Genomic DNA, 22,074 nt, shown 5'->3' with positions numbered 1-22,074 from the left:
TACTTTGCCTTTGTTAATTGTCACCTATGATGACGGAAGGACTCCATCAAAACTGGTTACAATTGTATACAACCTTGAAGAATATGATGACTTAAGAATTTAAATTGTAATTTAATAAGGGGTCTTTAAAAATGACTTTAGAATACTTAGTACCTTCTGGGATGATAGTTTTCATATATATATTATAAAGAAAGTTGTCTTAAAAGGTGGAGAACCAAATAGAAGTTTCTACCCAAACTCCTTATATATAAAAGCAGAAATTCGAAAAGAGCTCCTACATGCATATTTTAACTCTTTATTTTAATTTACTTTCCCACCAGAAGGATCTAAAATTCTTGTTTATATTTTAGACCCAAAAAAGTCTTTTTTATCAGCTTTGTGTTTTTTTCCTAGGCTCTGCCCCACATTTAGATGGAGGTAGTAATAGAATTTGTTAAAAATATCTCAGCCAGGGGGTAGCTGGGTAGCTCAGTGGATTGAGAGTCAGGCCTAGAGACAGGAGGTCCTAGGTTCAAATCTGGACTCAGACACTTCCCAGCTGTGTGACCCTGGGCAAGTCACTTGACCCCTATTGCCTACCCTTACCACTCTTCTGTAGCTCCAAGACAGTGTATGATTCTTAGATCTGTTAGATACTTCCCTGAATTTAAAACAAACAATAGAAGGTAAGGGTTAAAAAAAAAAATCTCAGCCAAGGTTGAATGATTTGCTATGCCTGTAGAATTTGTGACAAGTATACATTTTTTTAAATATTACACAAGTGGCTATATAGAAACTCATGTGAATCCTATGATAGTGGTTTCTTTGCTATTGTCATTAAATGTGTTATTGTAATTTTGGGGAATTTTTGTACTTTATTTGAATGTGCATTATCTACTCTATTACTGTTTTGTTTTTATAAATCTGCTATTTTGTAAAAATCATTTGCACTCACATAGTAGTTCATGGCAAAGTTTAAAAGGAAATGAATCTCATTTTTTGGGTGAGAAACTTTGTGTCCTACCACAGTGTGTCACTGATTCTAAGATATATATTTTTGATTTTTAAAACTTTTTTATTTTTTCCCTTGTATGTACAATAATAGTATTTGAGTTTCTTTTTTCTCTCATTTTTGTACTTGAACACATTATCAATACTAATCCTTTTTGATTTTACAGTAATATAAGTTTAATATAAATATATATCTGCTGTTATATTAATGCAGACACAAAAACTTTAGACTATGGTAACCTGTCATGTATTGATAAATGTTATGGGATTGTGATTAATGATTATGCCTAACTCCAGGAGAAAGGAACAAAAGAGCCATTATACAGTGCTAAGAAGCACAAGGACAAGAAGACCAACCAATCCTGACGGGATTGATAAAAAAACTCACAATGCCTAGAAGCACAAGGTCAAAAAAGACCATACCAATGCTGGTAGGATTGATGAACTTTCTAAGCCAATACTGAATGACTTGAACATAGTATTTGGGGTTCAAGATCGCGGCTTTTCTGATGTATGTTAGGTCAGCCTTCTCTGAGTCACATCCTAGTCAAGTGCCGAAGGTTGGCCATCATCTTGGCTCTCCCTATCCCTGAGAGTGAAGGCAAATCAGACCAGGGAAAGACACTTCCCTTTCACACAAAAATCTGGTCCTTTCTTCTCTTTTATAAGTGTGGCAACTTTCTGTAGTCATGGCTACTGAATGGGTAACTGCATAATTACATACATCAGTTTAACTGGGCCTTGATTCAAGAACCTGCTATAAGTTTATTTTTCCTTTACTTACATTTTTGTACATAAGACTTTGACATTTTATATTTCATCCACAAGTTATTTTCTCTCTTTTATTTGGATTTTTTGATGTTTTTGGATTTCTTTTGATAATTGACTCATATACCCCCATAACTCAGACAGGTATCCTTAGCTGATCTGGGTGTTGGTCAACACCCTCTTAAGGGGGAATGTATTATAATCTATAATGTAAAGTTTAAATTCTTTTGAGAATAATTTTAGGATAAGAAACTTGCTACCCTCCCCAGAACCCAGACAATGAACCTGTTTGGAGAAGGCACCATGAAGATGCCTGCAGAGACCCTATACTACATCTATACTACATCAAGAAGATCCACAATGAACTTTGGGGTGCAGTTGATTGAAATGAAGGGGGTTGAATACATTTGTTTTGAATGTACACAGTTATGCCAAAGCCCCCTAATTGGCTTTTTGTCAATGCACCTAGCAATCACAGGATCATTGGTTTTGTCCTCTTTTCTTTTATCCCCACATTACTGTAATTTTAAAAGTTGGTTATGTTTACAAGAGCCTTTGGGGAGACCAGTCTCCCTTGGCTGTCAGGGGGGAATGTGTTATTGGAAATTTTGGGGTCCTTGAACTACATTTCCCATGATCCCACTGGCTTCCTGTCACTACATGATGAGGTAGACAGGAGGATAAAACTGAGTGGCTGGACTTGCTCTTTCCCTTCTGCTTCCAATCCAGCAGCATGGTGATGGCATGTAACAGCACACCTTTTAAACTGACTAAGCCAGAATGGAATGTGGCTTTATTTTCTAGAGACTATTAATAAATCTTTAAAAACCCATAATAATTTTTTTTAAACCCTTGTACTTTGGTGTATTGTCTCATAGGTGGAAGATTGGTAAGGGTGGGCAATGGGGGTCAAGTGACTTGCCCAGGGTCACACAGCTGGGAAGTGGCTGAGGCCGGGTTTGACCCATAATAATTTTTAAGCTATCCTTTTTATATTAATTTTATTTCTTACATAGATATCTCTGCGGCAGAAAGCCAGGGGCCCAGTAATAGCTGGACAAGATCAAGGCTGAAGTCAACACATCTGGGGTCAGAAGGGGGTATGGAGGAACCTTTTAGGGGCTAAAGACCCATTGGATGGGCAGGCAGTTAGTTGAGGGTGTGATAATTAAGATTAAGTCTACACTGCCCATTTTTAGATTTAATTGCCAAAGGTGAGAACATCTCCAATTTTGGGAGGTCCGTAACCCTCATGTGCTAGAGTGGGTGATGAATCAGAATCGACTGACTGCCCCCTAGGCAGTCCTAAGAGAAGCGTCTGCTAGGGACAACTCTGAATCATACATTTAAACACATGAAATACAGAAGATGCTAGGAAGCCAGTGATCTTGAAATACAGTGATCCAAATGAAAAAAAAAAATTAAGTTTCCAAATCCTAGGTGAAGAACCTCTGTGTGGCACTAGAGGCTCTGGGGATATACCCCAGAATAGAAGCAGGAAGATCCCAAAAATCCCACCAAGGAGCAATAATGGCATGCCTTCTTTGAAAGCCCGGGCCTAGGGACCAGAAGTAAGAATAGAGGAATAAAGCTATATTCTCAAGGCCAAGCCAAGGCCCATTGCCCTGGAGGTCTGTCCCAGCTCAAGTTTCATTCAGCACACCCAAAGGAATCCCAGACATCCCTGGGGTCTCTCACACTAACCTGTGGGTACTATAGAACAGAAGAATTATCATTCTCTGCCCTGTGACTCCCCAGGTCCTGACACAGAACTATTCCCCCACCAACTAGGGCAGTGATAAGGAACCTTTTAGAGACTTTGTATTGTGTCCCTCCCCACCAGAGACTCTGTGCTGTGGCCCACCCCTTAACCCACACAGGGGAGGAAGTACTCCCATTGGGCTGCTGAGCAGAGGGGCAGGTGAAGTGAAAAAATGTCCTCAGCAAGGAGGGGGGAAGGAAGCAGCTCCCCCAAGTCCCTCTGCCTATCTAGTAATGAACTCTGGCTCACATGCCCACAGAGAGGGTTCCACATGCCCCTTGGCACACATGCCATAGGTTTGCCATCACAAATGGAGGGGACCAGTAAGCAGGATGTGGTGGGGAAGGGCAGGGAGTAGAAAGAAGAATATCTGAGGCTTTAGGAATTGCCTGGCTCTCCTTTCCCCTGGTCTTTCTGGAGGGTGTGTTAACAATCCTGAGGCAGACTCTTTTTGACAAAAACCAGCCATGCTCCCAAACCCACTATTTGAATTTGCAGTGTCAGCACTGCCCAAGAAGCCATCTTTGCTTTGTTTTGAAAGGTCAGAATCATTTCTTCATAAACACATTAATGAGCCAGGCCTAAAGGTGTAACTGAAAATAGACTTTAGGTGAACACTGATCGTGTCTTAGTTTCATGAAAGGTAAGTTTACCCCACCCCCCCCATAATCCCCTAAACAGTCACTTTTACTAACCTGAATTTTGTTTTGAGCCTGATGACCCTCCCTGCTCGAGCTTAGCTTTCTTTTTCTTTGATGATGATGATGATGATGATGATGACTCCGAAAGTGTTGGACGTTTTTCTACAGAGGGATTTGAGAGGGCTCTTTTCTTGAATAGCTCTCGCTCTTTTAATAAACTTGGATCCATAATCTGTAAACTGTTAAGCTGTAAACATAAAAATAAGAAAAGAAAAAAGTCAAGAAGATTTTCAAGTGGACAAGATAAACTGATTTGAAAAACCAGTTGCAATCATGAAAAGAAAATTTTTGGCCAATGACTATCATTATTAAATTGAAAGACAACTCAAATTAGGTTTACCATCTGCCAAGGGTCACTGTCAGATGAACTGACTCAACAAGTCTTATTCAATAATCTTATCAAAAATTTAGATGAAAATGTAGTGATGCAATGCATGTGTGGCAAGTAAGAGCTAAATTAATAAAAACCATTTTAACAAGCTACAAAACAGTGGATGAAATAAAAACCATTTAACATAGTAGAGGGAAAAAAAGGAGAAAGGACCAGAGACAGAAAGTAGAGAAAGAGTCAGAGACTGGGTGCCAAACAGGAGGCAGAAGTAATAGGGACACAAACCTTCTCTGACAGTCCCTCCCTCAAGAAGCTTACATTTAGGTACACAGGCAATGTCCTGAAAGTTGATTCAAATATAGAACAACAGGTACAAAGTGGGAAAAACCTAATTCAACAGTAGTTCCTGTTCAAACAAACAAAAAACATTATAAAGTTGGGGGTTTTAATTAATCACAATCTCCTTAGCAGCTAGGTTGTAACAAAGCTATTTAAAAAGTTCTCCCACTCATTAGCCACACTAAAGGAATAAGACTCTCAAAGAATGATTAGTTTCCACAAATGGAGCCTTCAGGCAAGGGTTCCAGGTCCCTCACCCTGCTGTACCTATGTTTCCTATCTGAGATCCCAAGATCAGGATTGACTCTACTCTGGGGCTGCACAGAGATTTCAGGGAGGAGACTGAACAGGCAGCTTCAAAGACCCTAGTTACTCATGGACCTACAGAGGTGTTACAGAGCTAAGTTCAGAAGTTATTTATTAACCACAGGCTGGGTAGCCCTAGGGCCATGTTGGCAAAGATGTGGCACATGTGCCCTTGCATGCCAGAGGGAGCTGCTTTGTTCCCCCTCTCTGTAGCACCTGAGGACATTTTTCACATGCCCTGCCCCTCTGTCCAATAGCCCAATGTGAGTACTTCTTCCCTCTGCTCTAGGGTAATGCAGGGGGTTCACAGGCAGCTTAAAGGTACAGTTTGGGCACTAGATATTGAAAAAGTTCATCAACACTGCCCTAAGGGGATGAATCCATGTATTACTACTGTAAGCAAGAAACACTTTAGTGGCAACTTGGTGGCACAATGAACAGAAAGCTGGGCCTGGCTGGGGTAAGGAAAACCTGAACCAAATCTAGTCTCAGACACTTGCTAGCTGTGTGACCCTGAACAAGTTACCATACCTGTCTGCCTCAGTTTCCTCAACTGTAAAATGGGGATAATAACACATGCCTGGTAGGGTTGTAATAAAACATATTTGAAAAAGTTCTTTGCTAATCTTAAAGCTCTATATAAATAGTTACTATTACTACTATTCTGAAGAAGTCAAAGTAATGCTTTGGTTCCCATGCTACAGATGCTCAGTTCTGCCTGGGATGTCCTCCTCCTTCACAACCTGGGAACTATGCCTAGTATTTTCCTATCCTCACCACATCCAATCTTATTGATTCAAATTGCCCAATTTATCCAGCATCAGCCCCTTTAAACTCTCATTACCAGTACCTCAGCTCAGTCCTAATCCCCTCTAAAACAAGATATGGATCTAGCCTCCAAATTGGAAGTCAGCTTTCAATCCACATAAATACAGAAGCTAGGTGAGCATCACTAATTCTAATCCTCCTAGAGATCCAGCTTTATTCTCACTAGACTATGCAGAACTTGGAGCTATGGGATCAGACCTACTGAGGAACCCTTCTAGCCCCAGGGCCTTTTAATCAGCTTTGCAGGGAAACTTTTATTCAAGTCTTCTTTTCTCATCCGAGCAAGCCCAGGAGAGAAGGGACTTTTCCTTTTTTTATTTGTATCCCAAGGCTTACAAGAGCTTGGCACAAATTAAGTACTTGAATGCTTATCATTAGTTCATTCATTCACACAGCAGCCAAAATCCTCCTTCAAAAGGTAAACTTATGGGCAAGTACTGGGTTTTGTTGTTGTTTTACTGTCACTTCAGTGCCTGAAGCACAGAACTGAAAATAATCTTTTGGAATGAAGTCTGATCACCCCATTCTACACACCCTTCTCAAGGATCTGCAATACATAATGCCCCAGGACAGATACCAACTTCTCAGTTCTGCCTTTAAAGTCTTTTACCACTAGCTTCCAGTTTTTCAGGATACTCCAATTCAATTCAACAAACCCTGATTAAATAAATACTTTCTCATACCAGGCTCTGATGTAGGGGCTAGGGAGCCAGACCATAAGCCCTACCAGCAAAGAGATTTTATTCTACCTGGTAAATAGAGAAACAGCACAGAAGGAAAAAAGTGGAGGAAGAGTAAGCACTAACACAGGGAAATAGGAAGGAAACTGCCAGTAGAAAGTGGAAGCCCAGCTAAATCTTGTAGGACCAGCTCCTGAGAGACAGAGAGCCTTGTTTATTTCCATTGACTCCCTCCTATATTTTGAAAGCTAGTGTATCAAAAGATGTACCTTTGAATTTCCAGATCTGAACACAGTACATACAGGAAGTGTTTAATAACGATTTACTCAAATAACATCTATACTACTTCCCTAGAGTTGTCAGCCCCTTGAAAATAGGTTTCACACTGTGATAATGAGATTAAATCTTCCTAGCCATTCTTAAATCTTATCACAAAAGTGTAAACAACTCCACTTAATTCTCAAGTGGGGAGGTTTGTGACCCTTGTGTGCAAGAATGGGTGACAACTGACTGCTCCCTAGACAGCCCTAAGAAAAGCATCTGTTGTGATTGGACACATAAACTAAGAGGAAGGCACAGGAAGTGACAAAAGAAATAGCCTGGATAAATTAAGAGAACTTCCAGGGCTCAGCCCTTTTGGCTCTCTTCTTGTTCATGTCTTAGATCTGAAGGTGCTCTTCTTGTTAGTGACCTGGGACCCTGAGACCTTGGTGAGACTGTTCTTAAACCTTTCCCTTAGAACTACATGTAGTGAGTGAAGAAAGCTGACTCCCTTAGTTGCCAGAGGGGCCCTTGATTGGGAGCCTCATGAGTAAACCCCTCCTTAATTGACTTTTAGGTTCTCCAGCTGGGCCTTTGGAGCCCAGCCCGGGTAAAGCCCAGTCTTGAATACAAATCTAGTTGGTTAAGTTAGATCTCTTACTCTACCCTCTTCTCATCTCTCTACTTCCACTCTCTCCTATATTTTGTAAATAAATTACTAAAATCATTTTAGGAATTGATATTTATTCAGTTCCTTGGTGACCACACCTTTAAATATTACTATATCCAACCAAAAACCCCCTTTTCCCTCTTATAAACCTGATTATTTTTCCTTATCCCCACAAGCCTCCCAGTACTAATGTCATACCAAAGGTGGCTAGACAGAGATAACTAACATAAGATTAAATGACGCATATTTCTACTTTCTTTTCTCTGGCATTCTTTGAGCCTCTGCTCTCTCTAGCTTGTGCTCATTCCTGGAAGTTTTCAGAGGATGAACTGATTATCAATAAGCATTTATTAAGGTTCTGCTGACAAGTGAAACAATGTACAGGGATGACAGTTTGGGGAAGACAAAAGACACGGAGCTGACCAAGGCATGTAATTGGAATTCCTGTAAAACTTGTTCTAACTGCCCCTCTCCTCCCGCCCTGTCCCAACTAGGTTCCTGAAATTCTTGTCAACTCTCACACTGATTTTTCTTTAATCAAAACTGGAAAAAAAGTGGCTTCCAGAACTGATTTCAAGTGAGCTCACGGACAACAGGAGAGGAGCATTAAGTTGTAGGTTAATTAAATGTCCATATATATAACTATATGTATATAGACACATGTACACATACATACATATTTATACACCCGTACACGCTTTTCCATTTATGCATGTTGTTTATTCACATATATTTGTACATTCATATGAAAATAATGAAAAATGGCAGGAATAAAACACGATGTGCTCTCACTAGGAGATTTCTGGTCATTTTGTTCACTTCATTCAGTCGTTTGAGGCTCACAGTATCAGGGAGCGCGGTGCGAGCCCCTGCTAAATCTCAATCTCTGATCCTATGAGGTCCTATTGCCCTGCTGTGTCACACACTCTCTGTGACGTAAAGCGAAGCCAACTGTGGCTATGCACTGGCCAAAGGGCATCTCCCCTACAACTCCCACCCCGCCCCTCTCCCGGTTTTTCTCAGTCTTCCCCCAGCGCCCTTCATTCTGGAGCCTCCCCTGGGGCTCATCCCTGACAGCGCGGCGGCTCCCCAGCTCGCGGGCAAGGGCTGCCCCACACGTCCCCGGTTACCCTGGTACAAGGCACGCAGCGGAAAGGTTTCTCCGTGTGGCCGACCGCACGAATAGCCACCAGCAGAGCTGGGGCTTCCGCTCGGCCTCGGGCCTGGCTGCCCATTCTCCAGACCAGGAGCTGAAAGAAAAGTCGGGAACTACCCCGGTACCCTCAAGTGAAAGAAGAGGCTGAGGAGATTTGGCTCCACGTGGGGGCTCCACGCAAGCGCACCAAGGCCAGGAAAAGGAGAGGGGGCACGCGCACTGAGGGGCGGTCAGGGGAGGGGTGCACACCCACCTGCGCGAGGGGAGGAGGAGGGGCAGGAGCTGCTTAGCCGGGGCCCGGTAGCCGCCGCCTCACTCAGCCTTCGCCCGGCTCCGGCCTTTCGCTTCGCGTTAGCGTCCGCACTCGCCCGTTCGCTTGGCCATCCACCGCGGATCCTCCGCCTTAGGATCCCAGTATCTCGGTTCAGACGGCGGAAGGGAACAACACAAACCCAGAATTCAGAAGCCGCTTCCTGCTCCGGGGGCTGGGAAAGAGGCGGGCAGCCGCTGCGCCTGCGCCGCCACTGAGGCCGGCGTGCCGGCGTCGTGACGTCACCAAATGCGCGAAGAGAAACGCGGCGCAGAAAGGTAGAAGGGAGAGGTACATCATTGACGGTCGCCATGGTCACGGCGTGGTTTGTGCCGCAAAGGCCTCTGGGCCGCCCCGCCCCGTCCCGCGGCCGGCAGATTCAGCCAAGGCAGCGGAGAGGGTCAGCCGGGTCTGGTATAACGCCGTGACGTAAATCCTCAGGTCAGACTGAGGGGTCTCTGGTGTCCTACGAGGGTGGCCCCGAAGGCTGCTTCCGCTAGAGGGCGCTACAGTGCGCGAAGCGAAGCGCTGCGCCGGGAAGACCTGAGTTCAAAGTATGCCTCTGGCTCCTCCGGACCCTGGGTAAGATGCTGACCCGCTGCCTGACTCAGTTTCCCAATTGTAAGACGGGAATCATGACATCACCTGCTCGTAACCGTCATTGCCAGCAAGGTGGTGTCGAGGATCCAAGGAATTTCATGTTTGTAAAGCACTTGGCCCAGGGCCTGGCACACAGTAGGAGCCCAGCACCATGGAAGAAGAAGGGTTCTGCCTTATCCCGACAAACCCCAGCAGGCACACAGTGTTTATTGAATGAATGAATGGCCTGGCAAGAGAGACTGCCTGAGGCCTCTGCCTATGTGGAGCTGCCAGCCTCCTGTCCACTTATATGGGGTTCTCTGTGCTCCTTGCCAGCTGAGAGTGAACTCTGACCCCAAGACCTGCTGGACAGTTATCAGCTTGGTGAAGGAGCCAAGGTGGGTGGCAGTTGGATCAAGTAGGGGCCACAGCAGCTTCCAGTGGGGTTGCATTCAGGTTGATCAAACCCTTCACCACTAGGCCCCTTCCTGCCTTTTCACTCTTCTCACTCCAGAATGGCCTACTTGTCCTGCACACACAAGGGACCATCTCCAGTCTCCACACCTTTGAACAAGCTGGTTCCTTATGTCTGCGATTCACTCCTCACCTCCATCTCTTGGAATCCTGTTCCCCTAAGGCCAACTTGAAGAAACTTTTCCTGGCTGCTAGGGCACCACCGCCCCATTTTTTTAAAAGCCCATTCTATCCCTCCATTGAATGTAAGCTCCTTGTGGGCAGGAGCTGCTCCCTTTTGTCTTCATATTCACAGGACGCAACAGTGCCTGACACATAACTGGCACTTATGCTTAAAAAATTCATAATGATCACAAAAGTACCAGTGGAAAAAGTATCTAGAAGACTTCTCGAGGGGTTTTAGACTGAATTCAGTAGTTCTGGGAATGGGCCTATAGTCAAGAAGAACTAAATCCAGATCTAGCCTCTTACACTTATTCTATGACCTTGTCAAAGTCATTTAAACAGCTACTTGACTCAGTTTTCCCAAATATAAAATGGGGATATGACCTATCTTCCAGGATTGTTGTGAAAATCCAATGAAGTAACACCTAGGACACTTTGCAACTACTATAGTACCATATGTAAATGCTAGCTATTATTATTAGTCAGGCCTGGCATGCCACTTAAAGAGGTCAGAGACCCAGCTGACTTTCCATCAGGACTGTTAAATCTCTTCTGGTTAGCTGGCTCTGGCTTCCGTGCTCTTCTACCTTCAGCCCACTCTATGTTGCACTGCCCCCTCTGTTTTCCTTCCTAAAACACAACTGTTTGTGGCTAAAATCCTTTACTAGCATCCCACAGCTTACATAAAGTACTTCATGCTGGCATTCAGAGCTTCCAGTTTGACCTCAACCTACCTTTGAAATGTATCTCCTCAAGACCCTTCTACCAACATCCAAACTGACTTCTTCTGCATTCCAGAGGCTAGCCATTCCTTCCCTTTGAAACAACCACTTCCGCTCCTCAGTGAAACCCTAGCCCCTCCGGGAGGCTTTTCCTGCTCACGCCAAGCAGAAATGTTCCCTGTATTCTCCATAGCCCCTTTTGTTCTTTGCTGGCACTTCTAGATAGGTAGCCCACAGTGGGGTGGGCAGCTGTCATGTCAGGGCTGATGTCATCCCTGAGATGTCGACTCTTTTAGGGCACATGACACCCACCGATGCCAATTCAGTTAGCTACCGTTGATTGTTATCTCCTCTAGCACCCTGCCCATAGGACATGGTTAATTTCTCAAATCAATGAACATCATGAACCAGGCAAGAGGAATGTGATGACCTGCCAAGGCTGCTGACCAGGTGAATCCTGAAGTGGGACAAGGCTTTAGATCTCGCCCCCAGAATTCACCCTGCAAAAACCCTGCTATTGCAAAGAGAAAGCATTAAGTTAAAATGATCTTTCAGGCCAAGTAGGTGTGTGAGCATGGGCAAGGTTCTGCCCTCCTGTCTCTCTCTCTCTCCAACTCTGGGAGGGATAAGGAGCCACATTCCATATCAGCTCTAAGGTTTAATCTCATTTCACAGCAGAGAGGAAGGCCACAGGGCCAGCTGGCTTGGCTTCGCTGTTATATAGGGTAGAAGATAGAAATGTCAGCATTTCCCAATTAAGATACTTAAAAAGAAGGCAACAGGAACAAGGAAAGCTGCCAGTAGGAAAGAGCATCAGGGTCAGAAGAACCTTGGAGCTGGCCTTATGGACCTGTGCAGGAAGCCCTTCCAGCCTCCCCAAGGGCATGATACAGCCTGCCCTGGGCATCTCTGGAAGGTGGTGCCCTTGCTCCCACACAAATCAGCTCTAATCCTATTAAAAAGCAGAGTAGGAGCAGAGGATGGAGCACCAGGCTTGGAGTTGGGAGGACCAACATTCAAATCTGACCTCACATGCTTCTTCGCTGTGTGACCCTGGACAAGTCACTTATCCCTAACTGCCTAACCAGTCTTCTGCCTTAGAACTGACAGAAGGTAATGTTTTTTTTTGTTTTGTTTTAAAAAGCAAAGTAAAGAGGAGGGGCAGTCTGACCACTGTAAATAAACTCCCAAGATTCACCTCTAGGAAAGATGTGACCACAATTACCATTTGTGGTTTCTAGTAATTGTTTCTTACTCTGGAAAAGATTTCATGTGTTTACTTTTTTAAATTTATTTTAAAGCTGAAAGGGATCACTGTTGTAATTTTGAGTTACTTGTCCTTTGTGTTCAACTCTTTGTGACCCCATTTGGGGTTTTCTTGGCAAAGATACTGGAGTGGTTTGATGTTTCCTTCTCTGGTCCATTTGACAGATGAGGAAACTGAGGCAAATGGGGTGACATGACTTGTTCAGGGTCACACAGCTAATATCTGAGCTTAGATTTGAACTTAGAGAGATGACTTCTTGATTCCAGGCCCAGCCCTCTAAACGCAATGGCATCTAGCTCCCCCAATATGTGCACATTTTTAACCCAAATGTTAAAGGAATGAAAAACTGTCCTGAGGCCTTTCAGTAGTAGCAAGGGACTAGACTTAAACTCAGAAGACGTGGGCTTGAAACCCAATTCTTGCTGGCACTTAAGTAGCTGGTTATGACCTTGGATGGATGAATCATTTATTGTCTCGGCCTTGTTTTGCTCCTCTGTAAACTGAGGGATGGTGTCAGACAAAATTATCTCCCAAGTAATTAACTCTCTGTGCTTCTGTAAGAGTGAAGACTTTGGAAGGATTTCATTTTAAGCTGATTTCCCAACTATGACGAGATTGGGAGAAGGGTATCTAAGCTTGAAAAACTGGGACAGCAAGAGGGGACGGAGGAACAAACACAAACATCCAGTTACAGAAATCACATCTACTATTTACTGAAAAGTGTTTTGACCATAACAGAACTTGACTAAAATTAACAGTCTACAAAATAGGTACAAGAAAAGTGGTGTCTGGCCTCTGGCAGTGGTCCCCAAGAGTCTTCCTCTTTCAGCGGAGTGTGACCAGCTCTTCAGAAGAGGTTGGGTGGATGGCCACAGTGTTGTCAAAGTCGGCCTTTGTGGCCCCCATCTTCACAGCCACTGCAAAGCCTTGAAGCATCTCATCACACCCAATCCCTTGCATGTGGATACCCACCACCTGGAGAAGGCAGAGATCACTGGAGTTTAGGGAGCAGCTAGAGTGGGCATCATCTACCACGAGACAGCTCCTAGAGGGCCCAAACATAGACTAACAAAGTTGGAACAGCTAGATGGCTCAGTTGAAAGAGAGCCAGGCCTCAACTCTGGTTCAAATCTGACCTCAAACATTTCCCAGCTGTGTAACTAACCCCCATTGCCTAGCCCAGTGCTGGGCAAACTGTTTAAAGAGGGGGCCAAAGGAAAGGAAATGCTCATCTGTCAGTCTGTTTCTAAGGCAACTCTTTGGAAGTTTCATTGTATCGTATCCTACTCGTTGTATTCGCCAGATGAGGAATGATGTGGTGCAGCCATTTAGAACATTTCAGGGGGCCACATCTGGCCTGCAGGCTGTAGTTTGCCCATCACTGGCCTAGCCCTTATTGCTATTCTGGACCTTGGAACCAATACTTTGTATCAATTCTAAGACAGAAGGTGAGGGTTTAAAAAACAACTTATAAAGTCCTTTTATTCAAATGATGGGGGAACTGAGGCTCCAGGGCTGGCCAAGAGGGATCAAAGATCCAGATTTAGGCATGAGAAAACATTTCCAAGGAATCTATTCTAAAGGGGATATGAAAGGCTCTCCTAGAAAGCAGGGGAGTGAGTCTCCATCCGTGGGGGACCTCAAGCAGAGGCGGGCTGACTCCATTTTGGGAGGCTGATCTAGGGTGTTCTTGTTCGGGCACAGGGTGGCTTAGAGGTGACTCAGCTATGATACTCTGTGATTGGACTGTGACTTGTTTATGGTGGCAGAGCTCATTGCTCATAAGAGAGTATAAAAGCTTAGTCATGGAAAAGATCTGCCCCCTCCCCCTCCAAGACAGACCAGTAACTGTGACAGTAAAACCCTTGAGCCTGAGGGCACCTCAGAGATGTGTTCATCCAACCCCCCAACACCTTCACTGGCCAGAGGGGGAACTGGAAACTTTCCAGAGAAAGGAAAGAATTGACTCCCCTTCAGGCTCCTGGTGGGGGAGAAGCAGAGGTCTTCTGGCCCTGAATTCAGCTCTTCCCACATGCTGCCTTTCTCCAGACACCCCCCTACCACCAACAGGAGCGACTTTAGGAGGAAGCATCCCTCTCATCCACATTTCTAACAAAGCTCCCTGGGAAAGGAGATCTCACATGCCAAATGAACTATGGAAATTTGTTTTACTGTGCTGACTTGCTACAAGGATTGTCCACACACACACATCTTCCCTCCCCTCCCCCCCCCCCGGGGGAGCATTAGAGAAAGCAAATGTAAATTTTACTAACTGGACAATAAAATTTAATTTTTAAAAAGGTTATTTCAGAGTATGATCTCTAATGGTGAGATAACATTTGTCAAAGTACTTTGCAAATCTTAGGTGTAATATAAGTGTTAGCAGTTATTATTACTATAATACATTCTGCAAGTAACAATCTTAAGGAAAATAAAACTAAAAGATAATTAACAAGCAGGAGATAAAATAGCCAAAGAAGCCACCTGGCAGTTGGCGCCTACCTTTTTCCCTCAGGAAACCCGAGTTCCTTCACACTGCAAACAAAAGCCCGGGAAGCCACCCTGACTTTTTCCTATGGAGAGGCATGGCCTTACCTTCTCTTCCTTTTGGGCACATACAAGCTTCATCACACACTTGGTTTTCCTTCTTGTCACCGCGTGGTACATAGGGGTAAAGGAAGTCAGGTAGATCTTCACATTTTCTTTTCCATATTTAGAAATGGCTTCATCTGAAATGCACATTAACAACAGCTTCCCATCAAACTCACCAGCCTGTGTTTCCTTTCAGAGAGCCTGATGGGCAGAGGGGCTGGCACTTCCAGGGCACAAGAGAGGGAGAAGACTCAAGCACAGCCCAAAGGCAAGTTCCCTAAGCAGCCCAAACACCATTCCTTGTACCCCAAGAAACAACTGAAGCAAGGAAGACCCACAGCATGGTGACACGGGCTCCTACCTTCTGTGAGTCCCACTGTGCCAATTGGTGGGTGGCTGAAGACGACAGTTGGGATGTTTTCATAGTCTAGTTTGGAGTCCAATTTGCATTCAAAAAGTCTGTGGGCAAGTTTCCTTCCAGCAGCGATTGCGACTGGAAATACAAATGGGCATTAGGGCAGGACATATTCTTGAGGTTTTACTCCTCAGTAAACTCATCCCCCAGGCAGAGGAGGGGATCTGTGCTCGCTCCCACAGACACACGGGTTGGGAGAGTCCTGCTGGCCATTCGTGGCAGTTCTGTCTGCTGGGGTGGACACTATGAACCTGTGAAGTCCCATTGAGCCACGTGTCCACCAGCAGTCAATCAATCCACAATCTTTAGTCCAGACTAAGGCTTCCCTCTTAGTCTTAGTCAAGGCTGGCAAGGTTTCCAAATTACGGGACTGTGTCTTGGAAGTCTTTGCCAAAACAAAGAAATCAAAACGTTCTGAAGAGCATATCGTCGGGGAACTAGGGACCATTACATTTGGGGTTGTGAGCCCAGAACCTGGTGACCCCTCAGGAAAGGGCAGGGGATGAGCAGGAGAGCAGAGTGTGCCCGAGTGAGAAGAGGGGGGACGTTGGACTCACAAGGTAGGAGATAGAGTAGAGAAGAAGAGATGATGACCCCATCTCAAAGCAGCCAGAAGACCAAGGCAGCTAGGAAGAAAAATCTCAAGATTTGCACACATTTCCAAATTCATCATATTAAAAAATGAATTTGTGTAGCCCACAGAGCTCCACATCTGCACCAAGGACCTGCATTTGCTATCCATTTCCCTCTGGGCCAGCAGGCCAATGACTGCAGGGTGAAGGCTCTACCCTTCAGGTATCTGGGGAAATCTCCCAATGTATTTGCCAGGCATCGGTTAATGAAGAAAAAAACAAACCATTGATCAAAAAGTTCCTTTAACATCACCCTCTCCCCCAAACAACCACTTGAAAACCAAGTCTTCCTCATTAAGAAAATCTCAGGTCATCTTCTCAGCCTTCATGAGCCGATGACAGAAATGTCCGCCGATTCCAAGGAAAGCCACAAAAGCGAACAGCAGGCCAAGACTAGCCATGAACCCTGCCCGGCAGTCTGGGCATCTGGTGGTCGGGCCCTCACACTTGAGCTCAAAGCACATTCCCCACCCATGGGCCACCTTAGGAGGAGGTTTTCAACCTGTTTTCTTTAAGCTGAGATAGCCTTTTCATCACCTACCATCAGCAACTAGTTGGTAGCAGTCGACAGAGGGCCCAGGCAGGAATCAAGGAGACCTGAGTTCCAATCCAGCCTCAGACACTTGGTAACTGGGCACCTTATGCCAAGGAACTGCACTGTTTGCCTCAATTTTCTCCCCCGTGAAATGAGAAGACTAGCAGCACCTCCCGCCCAGGAAGGCTGTGAGGCCTTCCCTAAAAACAGGCACTTCTGAAGGTGTCCTGAGGGTGTGAGTCTGCCGTGCAGTCTGAGAAACTCCTCAATTCCTTTTCCTCCCCTGTCCTCCATCCCCCTGCCCACTGCCAAACCAAAAAGAAAACATTTCCCAGGATCCAGGCATTACCGGTCCTGACGGAACCGACCCAGCCCATAGCCAGGCCAGTGACTAGGCAAACGACATTGAGATGAGACCACACTGAGGCCGGCCAGCCCCACTGAGTCTCTCAAGCCAGGACATCCTTCCTCTGTGACCAACAGCCCCAAAGAGGCTCGGTGGTTCTGCCGAGGCAGGGCTGGAGCCAGCTGGGGCCTGGGCTGCTATAGGGAGGCAGGGAAAGGGGAGGAAGAGGAGCAGGAAGGTACCTGGAGTCAGAAGGGCTTTTCCACACACATCCCCAACGGCGTAGATGCCCTTCCTGTTGGTGTTCTGGAACTCGTCGACCACAATGTGCCCCTTGTCGTCGGTCTGAATGCCCTGCAAGGGGAAAGCAGCACTCTTGTAGCCTCTCCCCCAGCAGGAGAAGCCGAGCACGGCCAGAGGGGCCCGGAGGGGAAGGGGAGGGCCCATACCAGCTTGTTCAGGTTCAGGCCCTGGATGTTTGGGGTGCGCCCGATGGCCCACAGCAGGCAGTCCACGTCGGAGACCGTGCAGAAGGTAGGTTTCCCGCCGGGCCTGGCCGTCACCACGGTCAGTTCCAAGCCTGAGGAGGTCTTCTTCACCTCCTTGACCTGGCCAGAGAGAGGACAAAGGCTGCTGGGGTGGGGGTGGGGGACTCCTGCCGCTCCTCCGCCCAGCAACCAGGATGCCTTCTTATTGCGTCGTCTTCCCCCCGGCCCCCACCAAGATGCGCCTCCTTCATGAAGCCTTCCCGCATTGTAGCCTCAAGCCCCAGGGAGCTGGCTCCTTCTCTCCTTCACATTGGCCCATGGAGATGCTGTGTCCCCCATTCTAACGGGAGGCCCCCAGGGGCAGAGCATATTTCACCTCCACGGGGAGCTCCTGGGCAGGGGCCCGCATGGCCAGCGGTGGTTGGGCCCCTTGAGCTCTAGGGGGTCCCTGGGGTGCTGAGAAGTCCTGCACCTCTGGGCCCCAGGATCTTGGCTCCAAGGCCAGAAGGACTGTCAGAGGCCTTCGAGTCTCACCTCATTTGACAGAGGAGAAAACAGAACTTAGAGGCTAAGGAACTCGCCCACTGGCCCCCGGCTCAGATCCAATGTGAGGCTAGATTCGATCCCAGGGCTTTCCAACTCCGAGGGCAGCCTGGGATGCCCCACACACATCCCGGGCCAGTCTCTCCCGCACTAACCACCCCTCTTGGGGCCCAGTCCACGGACGTGCCAGGCTGTGTGCTCAGGACGACGGACCCCGAGGCACCAAGAAGCTGCACTCGCCCGTGTGGGGCCTGGACAACCCAGAGGCCCATCCTCCAGGGGCGGGCAGAAAGGCGAGCTCCCCGGCCCAAGGCAGGGATGGGCCTACACAACAGCTCCAAGGCACGCCGGAGCACCTGAGCACTCTAGGGGAGCCCCGGGGCCCATTTCTCCCACAGGCTACCCTTGTCTCTGCCCCGCTGCCAGGGGTGTGCGGGAGGGAGCAGGCTGTGGCCCCCCGCAAGCAGCACTCGACCCATACCTGGGAGTACCTCAGGACCTCAATGCCGGCGTGCTCCAGCTCTTCGGTGCAGTTGGAACTAATTAATGTGTCAAAAGATCGAAGTACCTGCCAGGAGAAGAGAGGGATGAATTGGTGAAGTTTGGGGGACCCCTGGCGGCCCACACGGCGTGGGACAGGGAGTCCAGAGGCCTGGGTCTACCCTTGGGCTCAAGGATCAAGGGTCTAGAGCTGGGAAGGCCCTTAGAGCCACTGACCTCACCTTTTAAAAAATAGATAACATCACAATTTCATATAAATACATGTAACATAAATAATATGACCTATAACTTAATAACATAAAATAGTTTATAATATCCAAGTACTATAAAAATTCTTTGCTAACTGCGTTTCACCAGAATGGGCCTCTGTATTCCGTCATGCGTTTAATGACATGGTTCTGAAAGCGGTCTGTGACACCCCGTACCGCCCATCGGACGCAGGAAGGCCCGCAGCCACGCTGCTCTGCCAGAAGCAGGGGAGAAGTGGGTCCAAAGGCATCTATGTGGGCCGGCCGGCCTGCGGCGCAGAGTTGGGCCAGAGGGCAGGAGCCAGGAAGGCTGCGGTGGCTGACGGGTCACAGAGCAGAGGGGCCACTGCATCCCACCGGACCACCCCTCTCCATCCCCGCCAGCGAGGGGAAGCCCCCCATTCTGACAGCAGCCCAGCAAACACCGAGAATGAGGGTGGAGGGAGTCCTGGGGACCTCGAATGAGTTAACCCGGGAGGGAGAAACCCGGTTGTACCATTACTTGATATTATTTTATTGTCAATATTGCTCACCTTGTCCTGTCGAATCATGAGAGATGTGTGGGAGCCCAGGGCTGACAGAATGCCGGCGATCTCCACGGCAATGTAGCCAGCGCCCACGATCACACTGCGCCTGATGGGAAGCACGGGGGTCAGTGTAGACAAGACAAGCCGGCCTGTAAGCCGGCAGGGGAGTGAATGTTCACTTCAAAACAGTCGGAGTCAAGTTCCCGTAGGGCAGGAGGGCTGGAAATGCAAGCGGGCTTCTCCAGGAATCATGGAATTCTGGCTGGGCGCCAGGTGGGGCAGACACAAAGACAAGAGGCCGCGGCTCCTGCCCTCAGAGTGCCCATTTCTAGGTTTGCAGAGAAGGGAGGAGGCCAGAAGGACCACAAGGGCAGTCTGGGGCAGGGAGAGGCTTCAGGCCTCCAGCCCTTTGGACTACTCCCCCAAGCTAGGGCCCAATCCCCCGACCTCCATCCTATTTGAGAGCAAGGGAGAAATTTTAAGAATAAAAGATGAAGAGCCATGAGCAGTCTATAGTGTCAGTTAATTCACATCCATTCCCCAAATGGAATCCCCAAGAGTGTGACACAACTGAAGAGTGCCAAAACTAATCCCACATGTTTCCATCCTCTTATCCCAACCCGAGGCAGTCTCAGTTGGCAATCTTCAGAGAGAAGGAATCTGGGAAGGTTCTCCATTGCCTTCCTGGGGCTCCCCAATCCCTGTGTCCTGCTCCTTTGCCTTGTCTCCCTGGGTCCTGCCCTTGTGCACTCCCTGGGCCCACCAGCCCGGACCAGCTCGGGAACCAGCTCCTCTTTTTGCCCTGCTGAGCTGTAGGAATGGCAGCCACTACAGGCCACTCCATTTTGAGATCTCCCTCCCTTTCTGCTTTTGCTCAAAAAAAGGGAACTGGGCCTCCTTGGGAAGGCAGCCCAGCCCTCTGTCCTTTTCCCCTGGGCCCCTCTCAGCAACCCCAAGCCAGCAGCCAGGGGGAGCCCAGGCCCCCCCACTTCCACCCCAGGGCCCTAAATGCTGGAATTCCCCATCTCCCATCCTTTCCCTCTTCCCCAGACCTACTGGGAGACCTCCTGTCCTGATCCTCTCCGATCCCTGCTCAATTCTTTTTTATTTCTATTTATTTATTTCTATTTTATTCATGGTCTTGAACCCAGAATTCAAGAAGCATTTCTGGAGGCAGCTGGTGGCAGTGTAGAAAGCACACTGGATCTTGAGTCAGAAAGACTCAAATTTAAATGAGGCCCCAGACACTCTGTAGCTGCGTGGCACTTGATATGGCACTTATCCTCTGCCTGCCTCAGTTTCCTCAACTGTCAATAGGGTCAGAATAGTGCCTATATGGCAGGGTTGTTACAGGACTAAACAAGGTAATACCTGTAAAAAGTGCTTGGCATAGCACTACATAGGAAACATAAATGCATATTCTCTTTTCTTCCCTTCTGCCTTAAGTTACCCATAGCCAGGCCTCCGTATACACTAAATGTGTCTGCCATTGGAGTCTCTGAGTGTGCATGGAGGAGCTGCCCAGACAGGCCAGCCTTTCTTTCTGCCTGGCCCTCCTCACCCTCCCTCTCTATGGGGCTCCCCAAGAACACAAGCCCCTGCTTCCATCCAGGTCTTCTGCAAACAGCTAGCCTCCCCACCTCCCCTGCTAAGAGGACGGAGACCCCTTCGGAGACTCTCAGCCCATTCCCCAACTGCCTCCCCGTGCGAGAACAGCACGAGGCTCCATGCTGTGCTCTGCAAAGCTCTGACACAGCTGTGTGGATGGCGTTCTCCTGAGCTGCCAGCCAGGGAGCCCCAACACAAGGAAATAAGGTGGACTGGCGAGGCCCGTGCTCAAAGACTCCAGGCTGGCTCTCAGAGGTCCCTGCAGCCTTTCTACAGGCTCCCTAACCTTCTCTTCCACTTGCCATTAGAGAATTTTCCCAAGAGTCAAAGAGGGGCTCCCCAGCCTCTCATTTCCAGACTTGTTCTTTTCTCCTTGGGGGACATCTGCCCTTCTTCAGGCCCAGGCAAGCACAACCCCATGGTGCCACCATCTGTGCAGTATCTTTGACACTGTCCAACCAGGGCCATCTGCTGGCCTTTCCAAGAAGACCCAGGCCAGGGGACTCTAACCCACCCCAGACAGCTACCCTGCCATCGCCCTACTTATCTCAGGTCTTGGCTTCCTCCTCAATATGTTCAGGCCTTTCTGATCCAAAGGTCATTCTACTTTGGCTGAGCTGGAAGGGTTGGAGAAGCCTTGAGACACCTCCCACATGTCTGACCAGACCTGTCAGGTTCCCCTTTCCCCTAATACAGAAAAATCAAAACCAAGCACCTCTATCTTGTCTTTAGTCTTGCTAGGGCTCATTCTGAGTTAACCAGGATTCCAGAGCTTAGGTTAGTACCAAGCACATTGCCCAGGTGGTTTGGGACAATGAGATAACTACTGAAACTCAGCTTCTTCAAATATAAAATGGGTATAATACATCACACTACCAACTTCTAGCTCTCGAGGGAGCAGGGTGAGAGGACAGCTTGCTCCATCCCCCACCCCCAGGAGCACCCAGGGTTGGAGTTTCATGTGGGCTTACCTTGGCAAATCTTCCAGTTGGAAGAAGCCATCGCTGGTCATTCCCAAGCTGGCACCTGGGAAATAAAGAAGACTTGATCACAACTCTATGGGTGAAAGGCAGGACTCTGAGGAATTCCAGTATTATCTATTTGTACCCTCATCCACCCCTCCACTGTAATAGTTTTCACCCTACCTCAAATCTCTTTATGTGATATAATTTACTCCATTTTATTTCTCTTCCTATTTCTCTTAGTACAATCCTCTTTTTCACCCCTAAATTTTTTTATATATCAAATTATAACCACACCCTGTCTATGTATACTTCTTTGAACTACTATATTAATAATAATTTTTAAGAGTTGCACATATCATCTTTCC

At 47.3% G+C, this 22,074-nt stretch overlaps 2 protein-coding genes across 2 annotated transcripts in view; both read right to left on the bottom strand.

Moving 5' to 3' along the window:
• GTF2E2 (general transcription factor IIE subunit 2) overlaps positions 1–9,249 on the bottom strand; it is a 104,809-nt gene extending 95,560 nt beyond the window's left edge. The window contains exons 1-2 of the mRNA XM_044681535.1: positions 9,046–9,249; positions 4,216–4,408 (exon numbers count right to left, since the gene is read on the bottom strand). Of these exons, the coding sequence (XP_044537470.1) occupies positions 4,216–4,390 (175 nt within the window). The 5' untranslated portion in view covers positions 4,391–4,408; positions 9,046–9,249. The remainder of the gene's footprint in view (positions 1–4,215; positions 4,409–9,045) is intronic.
• A 3,748-nt stretch (positions 9,250–12,997) lies between these two features.
• The window catches only part of GSR (glutathione-disulfide reductase), a 29,533-nt gene continuing 20,456 nt past the window's right edge, over positions 12,998–22,074 (bottom strand). The window contains 8 exon segments of the mRNA XM_044681398.1: positions 12,998–13,284; positions 14,905–15,038; positions 15,263–15,394; positions 17,072–17,183; positions 17,279–17,437; positions 18,342–18,428; positions 19,143–19,242; positions 21,716–21,770. Of these exon segments, the coding sequence (XP_044537333.1) occupies positions 13,135–13,284; positions 14,905–15,038; positions 15,263–15,394; positions 17,072–17,183; positions 17,279–17,437; positions 18,342–18,428; positions 19,143–19,242; positions 21,716–21,770 (929 nt within the window). The 3' untranslated portion in view covers positions 12,998–13,134.

The sequence above is a fragment of the Gracilinanus agilis genome, chromosome 6 (genome assembly GCF_016433145.1).
Source record: "Gracilinanus agilis isolate LMUSP501 chromosome 6, AgileGrace, whole genome shotgun sequence".
NCBI classification, from domain to species: Eukaryota; Metazoa; Chordata; class Mammalia; order Didelphimorphia; family Didelphidae; genus Gracilinanus; species Gracilinanus agilis.
This window is presented reverse-complemented; position numbering and strand designations above follow the sequence as displayed.